General features: G+C 51.8%; 5 protein-coding genes across 5 annotated transcripts; 4 read left to right on the forward strand and 1 right to left on the reverse strand.

The window, feature by feature from the left end:
• Nucleotides 1-347: 347 nt before the first annotated feature.
• On the forward strand, nt 348-1,094 carry N0V89_005414 (uncharacterized protein; the record flags this gene model as incomplete). Its single annotated transcript, XM_056214191.1, has 2 exons — nt 348-450; nt 568-1,094. The coding sequence occupies 2 exons, from the start codon at nt 348-350 to the stop codon at nt 1,092-1,094; spliced, it is 630 nt and encodes a 209-aa protein (XP_056071458.1).
• A 420-nt stretch (nt 1,095-1,514) lies between these two features.
• HSP60 (chaperonin) lies at nt 1,515-4,675 on the reverse strand (the record flags this gene model as incomplete). The annotated part of the gene is made up of 5 exons (XM_056214192.1): nt 1,515-1,649; nt 1,721-2,027; nt 2,830-4,336; nt 4,391-4,532; nt 4,589-4,675. 5 exons carry the CDS (start codon nt 4,673-4,675, stop codon nt 1,515-1,517), a joined length of 2,178 nt encoding a protein of 725 aa, XP_056071459.1.
• Nucleotides 4,676-7,222: 2,547 nt separating this feature from the next.
• On the forward strand, nt 7,223-7,921 carry N0V89_005416 (uncharacterized protein; the record flags this gene model as incomplete). Its single annotated transcript, XM_056214193.1, has 2 exons — nt 7,223-7,371; nt 7,426-7,921. 2 exons carry the CDS (start codon nt 7,223-7,225, stop codon nt 7,919-7,921), a joined length of 645 nt encoding a protein of 214 aa, XP_056071460.1.
• A 4,253-nt stretch (nt 7,922-12,174) lies between these two features.
• On the forward strand, nt 12,175-13,283 carry N0V89_005417 (uncharacterized protein; the record flags this gene model as incomplete). The annotated part of the gene is made up of 3 exons (XM_056214194.1): nt 12,175-12,234; nt 12,372-12,651; nt 12,742-13,283. 3 exons carry the CDS (start codon nt 12,175-12,177, stop codon nt 13,281-13,283), a joined length of 882 nt encoding a protein of 293 aa, XP_056071461.1.
• An 816-nt stretch (nt 13,284-14,099) lies between these two features.
• Nucleotides 14,100-15,664, forward strand: N0V89_005418 (uncharacterized protein; the record flags this gene model as incomplete). Its single annotated transcript, XM_056214195.1, has 3 exons — nt 14,100-14,256; nt 14,318-15,431; nt 15,484-15,664. The coding sequence occupies 3 exons, from the start codon at nt 14,100-14,102 to the stop codon at nt 15,662-15,664; spliced, it is 1,452 nt and encodes a 483-aa protein (XP_056071462.1).
• Nucleotides 15,665-15,677: the final 13 nt, after the last annotated feature.

The raw sequence follows: 15,677 nt of genomic DNA on the forward strand, positions 1-15,677 counted from the left end.
AGTATTGCACGAGGCGTATATTTGGGGTGTGGTTCCTGTTGGTGCACTGGAAATTCCACAACTCAATCCGCGCAGGAAAATTCACCCAAAATTTAGCGGGACCGCCGCACTGACCGCCTGTCATGCACGCTGTTGGACCGAGGTTTCGCCGCTGCGTCCCGCACTGCAGGAGCGAGCGTCATCGCCGGTTCTCTTAACATAAGGCTTCCTAGTTGACCTTACGCTTGTCACTCTAGCAAACAGCTTCCGACAAGGTGATTTCACAGCAAAGCTCTAGCCCAAATTCGAGACTAACGCATCCAGCCGAACCACCAACAACGAATATCATCCCCCATCACGAGCCCACCATGTCGGAGCTCACCTTTTGCAAAACGTTCCTCACCGCGCTCGATGCGCGCCCCGTCAAGCTCTCCTCCGACCACATCGCCGACGCCCGACAGTATCCAGATGGTGCAATCGTAAGCTTAACCTACCCTATTTACTCCCCCCAACGCCTTACACTAACACCCACAGTTCGTCCTTCCCAAGCTCTCCACCCCGCCACACCCCGCGCGTCCAAATCCTAAGACTACTTCGAACGATGCGTCAACTTCCGCGACAATCTCCCTCACCCTCAAGCCCATGAAGCCAACCCACCCCACCGTCCCCCTCCCTCCATCACCGCCTCCTCGACCTCGATATACGACCTCAAATCCGCATACTCTACCAAAACCAGCATCCCCGCCGCAAAGATCAAAATTCTCTACAGGAAGAAGCCTGTGACAGATAGCAAGACGGTCGCGGAGGTGCTCGGCAGCGATGCAGGCAGCGAAGTCGAGTTTGGGGTGATGGTGTTGGGCGGTGCTGTGGCGACGCCGGTGCAGAGTCCGCCTGCGGCGGCACCAGGGGAGGAGGAGAAGGGATTGGCGAGTGGCGCTGCGCAAGACGAAAGTAAGGCAGAAGCGCCTGCGGCGCAGGGCCCTAGTGGGAAGGAAGTTGTGAATGAAAGTTTCTGGGAGGAATTGAGGGGTTTTGTGGTGCAAAGGATACGGGATGAGAAGGAGGGGGAGAGGTTGGTTGGAGTATTCAAAAGCGCTTGGGAGAAGGAGCAGTAAGCGAGGGGTACGCTGTGGTCTTGTACACTGCGGCGCGACCGGAAGAATAAAGCATCGATTAAGGTCATAAGAAAGGATTAAGTGCAGCATAAAAGGATTATACGGCGGCAGGCGCAGCAATACAACCATAAATGGTTCGGAGTAACCTGTGAACAGAGATGCACTCATAACGAGGGGATACCAAACAATTTCGTCAATCAATGGCAATTTTACCACTCTTTTGCCCATTACGAACACACGTGCTAATGATGCTGTTCGCGGCTATCAACTCTGAATACATTGTATTCTTGCTTATGCTGAAATGCACACCTCCAGCACTGGAAAGCCTCCGGAGTAGCTACGAGAAGAAAGCTAAAGCGTCCGCCACATTTCGTCAGGTCGTGTCCACGTCGTTCGCCCTTCGTTCGTGGGTTCATGCGCTTAACGGCCCTTGGAGACACGGTTGAGGATGCTCTCCCACTCGATGTCGTCGGCGTCGTTGGCCTGGATGTCGGCAGCGAGGCCGTTCAGAGCGCGCTTGATAGCTTCTTTGGAGGACGAGTACATCATGCGGGGCTATCAAATATTAGCTCCCACTCTCTTTAAAGCCACTTTTTCATAATCTGCAGCATGGTCTGTGTACTCACGTATTGCGGCGCATCATCGGGGCACCACGAGATGAACGTAATCTTAGAGCGCGTGCCCTCACCGCTCTCAAGCTCGTAGGAGACATCGTAGACGGCGTAACGGCCGCCAATGCCCTCCTTGCCCTTCTTGTCCTTGCTCTTGGCGTTGATGAGCTTCTCACGGAAGGCGGACCAGTCGTCCTCCTTGGATGTCTCCTCGACTACAATCTCTTTCCAATCGTCGCTGATCTTGTAGATGATGTACTTGGTGTCCTTGCCTAGCTTGAGCTCGTTGAAGGCGCTGATGCACTCAGGCGCTACGGACACACTGGGGCTAGTTAGTATTTTTGAAGGGGAGCAGATGGCGGTAGGCGGTGTGGGGGGCGAGCGCGAAACTGGTGGAGGGAGGGGAGCGCGGCGGCGGCGGTGCGGGGTGGTATTTGCCTGCTGAACGTACCCGGATTGAGCCTGCGGAAGCCCGAGTCAGTACTGTTCACATTGATCGTCGAGGGCGCCCTTACCATAATGTCGGTTGAAGGATGTGTAAGGTCGGGAAAGACGAAGGAGCAGGCAGCGCTTTATCAGTGGTCTGGAGACTAGTCAGCGGTGTCGTCAGCGGTGGGCTCGAGGGGCAGAAATAGCAGCAGCGCAGATAGCTGCCTAATGGAGTGAAGGGATAGCTTACATCGGATCGCGCAGGCAACTGTTTAATGGTATTCGGGCAAGTAAGGAATCGTAGTGTAGGTGCGATGAGGCTGGGCTATAAAGGTAGCGTGGTGGGGGGGTTTGGCCACAGCAACCGAAACGCGCTTGACTAGCTCAGGCCTCAAGCTTCACCAATGTTTACAGAGGGTTGTAGAGGATGATTGATTCTTAACGTCTTCGCATTCCTTGATCGCTTTTACATCTCGTCCTTCCCAAGGCCTTCTAGATACACAATATTGTACAAATCCACAAAAATACAGATAATGCCACGCTTTTCAAAAAGAACTAGAAAGACAGGGGAGAAGAAGAGTGGAGTACCAAACCCATATCATGTACAGACCAGCGCTGGGAAAGACTCGAGTACTAAAAGAGGGTATAGTGGAACGGGGGTATTAGAATATTACTCGGTCGCGGGCAGCTCTTACATCATGCCACCCATTCCTCCCATGCCGCCCATGCCTCCCATGCCCATGGGCGGTGCGGCACCCTTCTCTTCAGGTGCCTCGACAATGGCGACCTCAGTGGTACCGAGGAGAGATGCAACACCGCTGGCGTCGCGGAGGGCAGTCTTGACGACCTTGAAAGGGTCGAGGATACCGGCCTTGATCATGTCGACGTACTCGCCCTGGGCGCTGTTGTATCCCTTGTTGAAGTCGCTAGCGTACTCGTCGGTGAGCTTGCCAACAACCACGGATCCCTCAGAGCCGGCATTCTCGACGATCTTTCGGGCAGGATGAGTGATGGCGTTCTTGACAATACTGATACCGAGCTGCTGGTCGAAGTTGGCAGCCTTGACGCTACCGAGGGCGTTGACAGAGGCCTTGAGGAGACCAGTGCCACCACCAGGAAGGATACCCTCCTCAACGGCGGCACGAGTAGCGTTCAGAGCATCAACGATGCGGTCCTTCTTCTCGCCGACCTCAACCTCGGAGGCACCACCGACCTTGATGACGGCAACGCCACCCGAAAGCTTGGCAAGACGCTCCTGGAGCTTCTCCTTCTCATACTCTGAGGTAGTGGGGTCGTTCATGACGCCACGGATCTGCTCGCAGCGCTGAGCAACAGCGTCCTTGCTACCCTCCCCGTTGAGGAGCACGGTGTCCTCCTTGGTGATGGTGATGGAGCCAGTGGAGCCGAGCATATCGGGAGTGCACTTCTCGAGCTTGATATCGAGCTCATCGCTGAAGACGGTACCGTTGCTCAGGACAGCAAGATCGCCGAGGATGGACTTCCTGTTGTCACCGAAGCCAGGAGCCTTAACAGCGGCAACCTGGAGCTGACCACGGAGCTTGTTGAGAATGCAGACAGCAAGAGCCTCACCGTCGATGTCCTCGGCGATGATGACGAGCGGTCGGCGGAGCTGCTGGGAGGCCTCAAGAGCGGGAACAATGTCCTGAACAGCGGAGATCTTCTTCTCGGAGAGAAGGAGCAGGGGCTTCTCAAACTCAACCTTCTGGGCCTTGGTGTCGGTGATGAAGTAGGGAGAGATGTAGCCACGGTCGAACTTCATGCCCTCAGTGATCTCCAACTCGTCTTCAATGGTCTTGCCCTCCTTGACGGTAATGACACCCTCCTTTCCGACCTTCTCCATTGCGTTAGAGAGGAGCTTGCCAATGTGGATGTCGCCATTCGCGGAGATGGTGGCGACCTGTGAGATCTCTTCGCTGGTGGTAATGTCCTTCTTGTTGGCCTGGAGGTACTCAACAACAGCCTCGACAGCAGCCTGGGTTCCTCGCCTGAGGTCCATGGGGTTGCACCCGGCGGCTACGTTCTTAACCGTCTCGGAGAAGATGGCACGGGCAAGGACAGTGGCGGTGGTGGTACCATCACCAGCAACTTCGTTGGTCTTGGAAGCAACATCCTGAAGAAGGCGTGCGCCCAAGTTCTCGAACTTGTCTTGGAGAGTGATAGCCTTTGCGACCGTAACACCATCTGATCTTACGTCAGTTGCCATCATCGAACCATTATTGCTATCCTGCTACGTACCCTTTGTGATCTTGGGAGAACCGTAGCTCGACTCGATCAAGACATTCCGGCCCTTGGGACCGAGAGTGGTGGATACGGCCTTTGCGAGAGTGTCAACACCCTTGAGGAGAGCAGCGCGGCCCTCAACGCCGAACTTGAGCTCCTGCATAATCGTCAGTAATTGGCGCTGATACGCATTGATCACATCATGTTGCATACCTTGTGTGCGAACCTCTGTTGCTGGAGGTTGAAGCTCCGGGAGCTCTTCAGCGCCGATGAGCGCGCCCTGGTTGCGAAGCGCTGCATTGTGATGGAAGAGAAATAGAGACAGATATGACGAAGCTCAAGCCGTGCTCCTAGACTCCAGCTCAATGCAATGGAAAGGAGAGAGATGAGGATGTAGGGAGAGGATGGGATGAGGATTGGAGGTTGTGATGATGCTCAAAGCTCCTAAAAAATATTCGGCGAGGAAAGATCGAGAATATGCCAAGCCGAGCGCCGTGACCCCCTGTATCCTCGGCTTTGATTCCGGACGAGGTTCCGAAGCTTCCGCACCCTAAAACCCACCAGTCAACAGCACTTCGTTGTTTGTAGACATTACAGCATGGTACAGATAATACTCTGTTTGCTTTCAGAGCCTTGAGTGCACCTGCCAATTTACTATGTACGCTATGGTTTCACTTCCGCGGCGGCACTTACACCAATCATTGTCGGACGTGCAACAATCAACCTTGTACAACCTTGTTTACGGTACTCCTTCACTCATAGCCAGCTGCACCATCGGCAGCAGCTCACCCTTCGGTTGAGTGCTGTAAATCCTAGGATCGCATCGTCCTCCGCACCCACCAGCGCCTGTGCAACATCCTACGTAGCATCCGTGGTCCTCGTGCGCTGAAACGCTGCCATAGGAACCTTCGCAAGACGGTACTTAACGCCGGCCCACTGAGCTGAGTCCTCGCTGAGTCCTACGCGGGCGAGCTCTGGCGAGGTGTGGAGTGTATAAGGCGTTGACGGTTTGTCGTAGGAGAAAGGGATGCTGTCAACATTGGTCTAGATGTAGTCACCATGACTTGAACGTGTCTCATGGTTGTGAATTAGATCCCCACGAAATCGAGACTGAATACTCAGGGTCTTTGCTTGAATTCTGCCGTTGCTCAACCCCGTTGCCTGACGGAGTATATCTCTGTATTCCTCAAGCACTGTGCAACGGACCACCATACGGGTCGACACAACTTTGAAAACGAGAATTGCCCATCTTAGCAAGCAGTAAAATCGAAGATGATGGAATCACTCATCTGTAGCCATGATGAGTATGGTCGTGGCCAGCACACAGCCTGCGCGTGTTCCTCACGTGCATGCATCGGTCCCGAGGTCGCGCGATGATCTGGGGTAATGCTGTTATCCATCTACAACGCCCGAAGTCGTGTAATCTACACGGTGGAACCTTACGACGATACACCTTCAAACATGTGACACCCTAAAAGCCCTTATACTGGATGCCTTTCGAGTACGATTTTGAATCAATAGGCTAGATACGAAGAACCGATGTGTCAGAGCCAGGATAGTCGAACTGAGTTTCTATAAAATACAAATTCCTCAACGTACGGCCCAGCATTACATTACCAAAAGGAGGGTTCTATATGCATCGTACTTAGAACTTTCCATGGAAAAGCCTCCCGTTCATTTTAAAGGGTACCGGTGAAGTGTGGCTGTTCACGACCACATCATGGCGCTGGCGAAGAACTCGTATTCCCAAGGCTGAGCTTCAAGGCGCATAGACACGCAGCACCAACTCCTGTCAGTTTTTACGATCTCCTTATCACATCGTCAGAGCCCAGGTCGCTCCTCACGCACGAGATGATGGTATTCGCAGAATGAATCCACAAATGGTAAATTGATGGCAGTCCTCAAGCGCGGGACCGAATCCAGGGACAGCCGCGCAAGCGATGGGCTAGCGCGAAGGCGCCCCCAAAAATATGTCAGCCCTGGTTCCTGTTGCAGCCAAGCGTCTCGATAGGCACTCCCGCGGGCATGATCTGTGCGTCGCGAGTCGTTGCGCGGCGAGCTGAGGCGGATGGCTGTGTGGGTGGAGCGCCAGCTCAAACATGTCGTTGCTTTGCCTGCGTTGACTTTTCAAGACACTGCCACGCTCATACCCCCTCATCTGTATAACCATTGATATATACGCTCGTTGCCACGGCTGGCCATCGTAAGTTCCTCCTACCAAGACGTTTGTTTGTTTTCCTGTGACTTTGACTGACGCAACACTGCAGGAAGGATTCTTCTGCGCCTCCTTCCTCTACGTCTTACTCTACGCGTGCAGCACCCTCGGCTGCGATTCCAAGGAGACTGACAGTGTCTCTATTTGTCTTACTCGAGATCCTTGACGCACCTCCCTTGCGCGAACGACGCTGTAACGAGCCCGCCGGGCACACGAGGGGGCCACGATGAAGTTAAACACAAGTTACGTGCAGAAATGCAAGACCGTCGCACATATTTTCCAGATCGTCCTCATCTTCATCGCGGGATGCATAACCATCGCCGTGTTGACAAAAGGAGGGGAGACAGGCGGTGCGACGAAATATTACTTTGCGTTGGTACGTTGTTTCCATTTTGAAAGGACATATCAATACAGAGGGTTATCTGACGATTGGATAGTGCTTCCTTTCTGCGCCTGCGATAATATATCTTACAATGGTACCGATGTGGAGTCGAGCTGAGCGATTCGCGAACGCCTACGCCTTTGCTGCCCTGGACGCATTGTATACGAGTACGATACCACATCTTTACCGCTAAGCAAGCGGCTCCTGACAGATGCATATAGTTCTCTGGCTCGCAGCCTTTGCTGCCGTAATGGCGTGGAACACACAAGGCGTGAACCAAGGCGCGAAAGACAAGAAGTTGGGTGATGATGACCCAAAGAACTGCACAATCTTTGCGTACGGGCCCGAAGCAAAGTGCAATCTCAGTCGAGTGACTGTGGGCTTCGGCGTAGTCATATTGTATGCCTCCTTCCCTATTTCCTCCTAACTGTACTCCGCTAATGCCAACTCCAGTATCTCATTCATCCTCACCACCGCCATCTCCGGCTACTACGCCAACAAGTTTCGCAAAGAAGGCGTCATGCCCTACCAGTCTGCCAAGCAAGATCCGCGCCACACCGGCGGTGACAACTCCAAGGACAACGCGTGGTCCACCGACATTGAGCACCACGACGGCCGCGACTCGGACGAGGAAGACCGCCGCACCGAGCACGGAGGCAATCAGCAGGAAGACGAGTACGCGCTACTACACTCGACGGAGACGGACGAGGGACGGCACCCGGGTCGGCCGCTGAGCTGGGGCGAAGACCATAGAGTCGGTGGACCGTATGTTGCCCCAAGCCATGGCCAAGGCCATGTGCAAATGCCGTATGCGGCCTACAACGACGATAACAATAGTGCGCTGAGCCCGGGCGGTTACGAGGAGTATAGGAGGGATCCGGCGCCAGGAGGAGCGAAGAGAGATAGTTCGTTCGGCGGGAGCGGATACAGTTTCAGTGGAAGACCATAGAAAGAGCAGTAGATGGGCAACTGGTGTTAATAATGTTTCCCGTGTATGGTGGCGGTGCTGTCTTGGGGCTGCATATTGGCGTTTGGGATATCATGCAATCCGCATACTTGAGCTCTTAGCGACTTCGATATGGAAGCTACATGTCAATATTTTTGTCACTATCTACTGCTATTAGTGTGCACATGTCTGCTTGAGGCTTGCAAAAGTAAGCGTGACTGGGAGGACTTACGAAAAGAGTGACGATATTCTCGTGTTGAGTCTAATCAGGTGAAAGTGTATACCGAGGTAAGTCCAGCAAAACGTAGGTGGAAGCTCCCTTCGCTTATATTTTCTAGCATAGATGTGTGTGGAGTGAGAGTAAAACAGCAGAACGAGAAGCCAGAGAATGGAGGTAACGAGGTTTCGTAGTCGGCAATGGTGAATCCATCGGAGCAAGGAGGGCAGCCGTAGTCGTGCATCGTAGCTCCATGCTACGAGAGTGGAAAGCTTCGCAAGTGCGGTGTTCTTTGCCCATGGACGCCGCAGTTGTCGTCGAGGTGTATTTGGCAGACACGTGTGCGGTGTCTGGGTGAAGCACTCTGGCTGAGAGGTTTGAGCAAGGAAGCATACCGGTCTTGCGGTTAGGGTGAGTAAGCGAGAGTGTTCAGCTCCACTCGACTGGATTTCGATCCATGAAGATATGTAGTAGCACTCTCACTAGAATAGCAAAAAGGAGTGGGAAGTTTACGTGCTTTGCAGATGCTAGTCCATCAAGGGGAGTACGACCAAACGACGCTTTCCCAAGAGCCTGTCACCACACAACAAGGAACGGTGTGTGGTTACATTTCTGGCCTAGGCCCATCAGTTTGACAAGCAGTGGCACGAAAAGCATTCCACGCTATTCCAGACAGCCACCTGCATGTGTACGCGTCAACGCCAGCCACAACTCAACGTCTTCGTCTATACGTTTTTACAGAGCGTCATAGTCGTGTAATGTGCATGTATGATGGAGTCCAAATACGAGGCGGGCAGGTAACAGTACTTCTTCTTCGATAGTCGCCATTCCACTCCTATGAGAACGGCTCTACAGTTAAGGTTTGTTTGGGATTATCGAATCTGTCGTGTACACCCCCAGAGGAAGAACGACCACGTAGCGTGTCTGGGGGGATCAGACCTCTCCGCGGCCTTTTACAAGAAGAAAATTCCTGCGGTGCTACGCACCCGTACTTCCTTGGTAAGTGTATACGGGTAAAAGGTAAAACGGAGAGGGTGTGGCTGCCTTTCTCGATGTTTTCATCAGCCAAGCATGTTGTTGATTGGACGATATAGTGTCCGTGACAGAACGGAGGCATGTTGCCCTGGTCACATGCGGTTTACGGGATACTGATCGGTGTACTGTGCAATTACGAGTCTGGTCTCGCGATTCGCAGATCTTCGGTTGTCCGATGCGTCTACAAAGCTGTCGGTGGCTGTCGGAGACCGCCGAAGTGAATAGAGGACACGCATTGGACAGTACCGACGGAGAACCCTTCCGGTCTGTGTAGCAATCAGCTTCACTGAAATCGTCGATCGTGTGCCAACACCCACTGCATCCAGTCATTAACTGTGAAGATTGGCACACAATTTTTGAGCAGGGGCGGCTGGAGATTGAGGACAAAACCCCGCGATGAACGTAGAAGTGGACTTGGAAGACAGCGTTCGGCAAGTGGTCGGTGCTTGGCTCGAAAAATATGTGCCATCTTATAGTATCGACTCGGGATCGAGGTACGTTGGAAAGGTCTAAGCCGTTGATGCACACCTTTTTGGGGAGGAAAGAGTCTCTTCTGCCTTTAGGTTACAGTCTCATTCTTCCTCATCCATGATGCTCTATCGCATGGGACTGCTACATGTGTGAATTCGTTTTACTCTCATTAACATTAGGATATGTTCTGAAAGCCCATTCGGAGAACCGTGTAGCCACAGTAGAAACCTGAATGGGACTACGTGTAGCTGTGACGCGCTTATAGACGAGTTGATCTTCCCGAAACTTTTGCCTCAAGATGTTTCCCATCAATCTAGCTCTCTGCTCTAGACGCTGGAATTGCTCATCTCGTATAACACCGCTCGTTTTGCCGAGCCGATGATCGGAGGAGCGAAAATGAGTAAGCTATAAGCAACAAGAATTTTAGAGTGTCGGAACTCTTGATCGATTAAGTAAAGCGACAATGCAATGTCTCTAGTTCTAGTTTCATGCAAGCCCTCTGGCTTTCGGTGAGAAGTTGAGGGCATGCCCACGTAGGAGGTTGTCCATGCAGAAGTCGCGGTCTGACCTCTGGAGCACTCTTAACTGAGTCAATGCGGGGGCTGACACCATTTCGCGAATTCCCCTGAGTACGAACATGAGTCTCCTTGACTGTGGCACTCCTCGGCTACGTTGTAGACATGTCAATTACTCAAAGCTCAAGATTACCTCTTGGCTACCTGCATGACAGAGAATTAATATACTGCTCTTTCGTATATCGCATCCGTTCGTCTAGTTGGAACGCTGCAGAAAGAGGCTGCTAGATTGAGTAGGGATTTGTGACTGTTTCGGACGGCCAGGCCACAACGTGCAGACCAATTCCGTGACTTCCCATCGCGAGGACCTGCTTCCAACGCCAATAGAATGAGCGGCCGATTGATGTATGTACCGTTCGGTTGTGGTGGTCCCCGACGATGACGGGGGCCGTTGTGCTAGGTGGCCTGCGTCCGAACGTAGAGAGCGCAGGACACTAACGCTTGGAAACCTCGCAACGTTCGATGGAACTGAATTTGGAAGTAGATGAGTTTGACTACTATCTTGATGTGCTTGGTGTAAACCAATGAGTACCCGAGATGATCTTCTGCCCAGGCAAGGGTAAGTCGAACAGTTACCGGTGTGCACTGCGCGCTCTGGCATCGGCGACCGCAACCCAGCGTCGAGAATCTTTGGTGCTCGCGACACAGCATTTGACGAATACGCAATACAAATCGATTCAATCCAGCGAAAGGACGTTTGATCTCCTAGTGCTTTTCCGCCTCGTCCTCGTTACTGTTCGATCAATAGCAGCCCACTGATATACGCATCGCATCTTGTGCAATTGGACCTACAGTTCCTGTATTAATACCTCCCACTGCCGTACGCGCAACCACAAAGATCAATTCATATGACAGGCGCCACGGCGTGGAATAGCATATGCAGCCGAACCCTGTCCTCGTGCCGTGGCTAGCGTGCCGCATGTCTCGAGTGTCGAGTCGTTCACAAATTACAACGCCATAGCTGGGAGTACTGGTTTCACAGCACGCAATAGGGGACATGGCTTTGTGTAAGAAATCTGTGAGACTGAGGCATTTCTGACCCGCATCATTTGGAAGAGCTGGGGACCCGGCCGTGCCGGCCGTGCGGAACTGACGTGCAATTCTAGGTAGCTGTGAGCTGTACGCGAGCAAATTAGATGGACTTGACTCCCAGGATCCTGATCGAGCCTATTGGCCAAGTCGGGGTGTTCGGAGCGTGAACGTACATGTTCCCGCTGTGTTCACGACCACCCTCCGCGGACCGTACGGGACGAATCGAGCCAATCGTGGGCGACGTCATTTAAGGTTTGGTGTGGCCCAGGCGATAGGGGGGCTTTCTGCAAACAGCGCGGCAGGTTGTAGAAACCCATTGGAGTTGCTTAGGTATACAGCTGGGAAAAAGAGACTGCGATTTCATGGTAGAGAAGGTCTTGGCATTGTTTCAAATTCCTTTTGTTACAGGAAAAGGTCTGCAGAAGTCTTCGATCATTATAACGATGCTGATGTTGCGTGCAACGATGAATGTAGTGAGACAAAATCGAATCATGAGGCTCCCGAGGTCGTCTTTTTCTAAAGCGGTCTAGCGTTGGCGAAATTCGGCAACGGTCATTCGCCCTGTTCTAGAAGGTAACGCCGAAGCCCAACCTCAACCACCTCCGGCCGTTTGGTTCACAATTAGAGACTGGCTGTGAATCCACACGAGGCGAAATGCAACAGATGCACCAGGCGACGTCAAGATGCGTACATGATGCTTTGCACACATGCCCTGAGAAAACAGGATGCACAAGCTCTCTACTCGGTACACTATCGTCTAGAGCCGACCATACTAATCATCCTTGCCCGGCATATTATCCTGTTTTGTAATCATGTAGCCAAATCCCCAAGACTGTCAATAGCACGATGGAAAACCCATCGCGCTTCTGGACATCTTCGGGTCGGAATTCAGGATTTCGAATCTTGACAATCTTGTACTACGCAAGATGACTGCTACGAAGGTAAGTACCAGAAGTGCCCTCGATGTCTTTCTCTTCGCTGCCGAGGTACGTTAACACTGACACCTGTGCGATAGCTTCAATTGCAGCCTTCAAGTCTACTTCCCTTTTGTGGAGATCTTCCGGACGCCAACGATCCTTCCCAGCGGATGCCACGATTCCGCTCACATGTCCCTTCGGAACAGTTCCCCGCTGAGAAGGATCGGTATGTTCTGTACATCAACCACACCTGCCCTTGGTGCCACCGGGCCATTATCGTCCGTGCTTTGAAAGGCCTGGGAGACATCGTGCAAATGGTTGAAGTAGACGCGCGAGATCCGACGCATGGTTGGTTTTTCAGCGGCTTCCGGGGCCCTTCTCGTGATCCAATCTATGGTGCCAGGTGGTTGAAAGAGCTTTACTTGAAGGCAGATCCTCAGTACAAGGGAAGGATTACGCTTCCAATGCTATGGGACAAGAAGAACCGTAAGTTTGTTTACGAACAGGATCGTTTCTCGATTATGCGCAACGTGCACTGGCACCAAACTTAGTAGCTGATCGGCTGACTCGACCCAGACACCGTGGTCAACAACGAAAGCAGCGAAATCATGCGTATGCTTATAGACGGGTTTGACCAATTCTTGCCTGCCGGAAAGCACGAAGCAAGCAAGGGTATTTCTGCCTTCATTCCAAACCATCTCAGAAACGACATTGATCAACTCAATTCCTGGGTATACGACGACATTAACAATGGTGTTTATAAGGTCGGATTTGCGACGACACAAGCAGCATACAATGAGCATGTTGTAAGACTGTTTCGAGCCCTTGATAGACTGGAGCAGCACCTTTCGCAATCGAATCACCGACCTTTTCTTCTCGGAAACCACATCACTGAGGCCGACATTCGCCTCTATACCACGTTGATCCGTTTCGACGTAGCATATTACACGATGTTCAAATGCAATCTCAAGATGATCCGGACCGACTACCCGCGTCTGCATGCATGGCTTCGACGCCTCTACTGGAGTGAAGGCCCTGAAACTGGAGGTGGCGTTTTCAAACGGACTACATTCTTTGATGTTGTAAGTGCAACGGCCTGTCAGTCAGCAGTCGACTAAGCAGTCTAGATCAAACGGGGCTACTCGTCTATCATGGTTGGCAATGGGATAGTACCTATTGGACCCGTGCCGAATATCATGCCGCTGTGAGCAGGCCTCAGCGGAATCTACAAACTTCTTGATATAAACGTGCACAGCGGGAGGGTGGCGTTCTCATTGGACTTATTCCCCGGTTTGCTATGGAAACAAACCCTAGCATCCTTTCTGTATCTCTCAACACGTCTACTATGGGCAATCCATAAACAAAATTGATTCTCATCCTAAAAGTCTTGTTAGCAGTGTCACGCAATGATTTGAATATGCTCTCGAGCATTTGCAAGCCTTCTGTACGTGTTGTCGATATTAGTGCAATTAATGCCCTATGTTCATGTAGCAACACACCAAGGCACCGGCTGAGCCAACCTGCACCGACGCTACGGTAGCTATTGAACCAACCTCTCAGCCACTGCATAAGAGCAGATCACCCTAAACGGCAATGTATCTGCCAAGGTTGCACATGTGGCGTCGAGGCTTGAACGGCAACTGCAAAGTCTTTGCGCTCGCACCTTCGATAACTCACACCTTCCATGACTCGCACCTTCCCTACTTGAAAGACTAGCGTGTAGCAGTGGTCCGAGCGCATGGTAACTTGCGCCTGCCCTCAAACTTTACATCTGGACATCTTTTGTCTTTTCGCCGGCCGGACTACAGTTTTGTTTACTGTTTTGGTTATTGTATAGCACACTCAAGTAAGCTATTGTGCGAGGCGAATCCGCCTCAATAAATAGGACGTTGACTTAATACTAGAAAATAACTTCGGGCAAACAATCACAAGCCATGGATCGGCCGGCGCTGGCGCCTTCCTCGCCGGACGCTGACCTCCTCAGCGACCTACCCACGGAGACAATAACGTCTATTTGCGAGTATCTCGATGGGAACGACATGAACAACTTTAGATTGGCTTCTCGGACAATTCACGCAAAGACTTATCGCGGTATATTACCTCGCTCTTCAAGATTCGAGTTTCATGTACTAATCATATTCTCGTCTTATAGGCTTCTTCGATTATCATTTCGAAGTCACCCATGTTACCTTCACTAGAGAAGGCCTCGAGAGGCTTGTTGGTTTCGCGAAGGATCCGAAGATCAGTCCTTCTGTCAAGGCAATTGAATTGATTTTGGTGGCGTTCCCTAACCGTGGGAAGCAGTGTTTGACCGGAAAATCAGTTATTATTGAAGAGCGTGATGGACAGATCGAGATCTGGGAGGATGGGGAGTCCACAACAAAAATGCAGCAGGGTAGCGCAGAGAAACCCGGTGTGAAGACTCCCCAGAAGACACTTCGTCGAGCCCGGCGCCGCATCTACAGTCACTACCAGCACGACCTGAACAACATCAGAAGAAGGGGGGTGGATGTTGAGCTACTCACTGAAGCTCTCCGACATCTCCCCGCACTCAAGAATATCTGGTTGGTTGACAGTATTCCTGACTATCAACAAGTGTGGGGCCTGAGGAAGATTATCATTGGTCTTGGTATGATGCCATTCAGTGCTTCCATGCGATCTTGGGTGCCTCCAAAGCACAATAGCTATGAATCACGATTCGAGGTGGAACGCGAGCTCAAAGCAATAGGAGCCCATGGTGTTGGTGTCGTACTGGGTGCCATCTATCGGAGTCGGATCACGTTCAGCGGCGGTCTAATATTGAAAGGCGTTCCGTACGACATCGAATTCTCCAAGACGCCCGATTCTCGCCAACTCTCACCTTCTGCTACGCCATCAAAGACCTTTGCCATGAGCCAGATTGCCGAGATGAAGTACTTGTCCCGTATTCGATTTCTCCATGTAGTCACATTCCATTATGCGCAGAGGAGAGACGCCGCCGATCCGCATGACGCTTATAGGTTCGAGTGGCTGTACCAAATTCTTCCGAGCATGATCAGCCTTGAATTTCTGGGCATTCAATGCGGGGATCCAATACATGAGGCCGCTAACTTGGGAATTCTCGAGGACCTGAACCAGCGTTCTATAACACTTCCGAAGCTGTATTGCCTATTGATGGACAATATGGGCATTGAGACCCCTGCCTTGATAAGTTTCCTCGATGCACACCGGGGAACACTTCGACGGCTTCATCTCGACAATATCAACCTTTGTGTTGTCGTTCCAATGTACGTAATGAGCAACTGTATCTTGGATTAAAACTGACATATGTTACCACAGGGATGGTCTTGGCGATTCTACGTTACTCTTGCTCGTGCCTTGGTTGGAGCGCAACAATTGGAACATTTTTGGATATTGCTTCATGAACACGAACTTGATCAGTTATAACCCTAATATTCTAGAGTTCCGTGAGGGGTTCCGTGCCGTTCGTGGCATCCGCGACATCCCTCTAGGTTCGTGAGGTGATTTTACTT

The sequence above is a fragment of the Didymosphaeria variabile genome, assembly GCF_027946475.1.
Source record: "Didymosphaeria variabile strain IMI 356815 chromosome Unknown scaffold_4, whole genome shotgun sequence".
Lineage (NCBI taxonomy): Eukaryota > Fungi > Ascomycota > Dothideomycetes > Pleosporales > Didymosphaeriaceae > Didymosphaeria > Didymosphaeria variabile.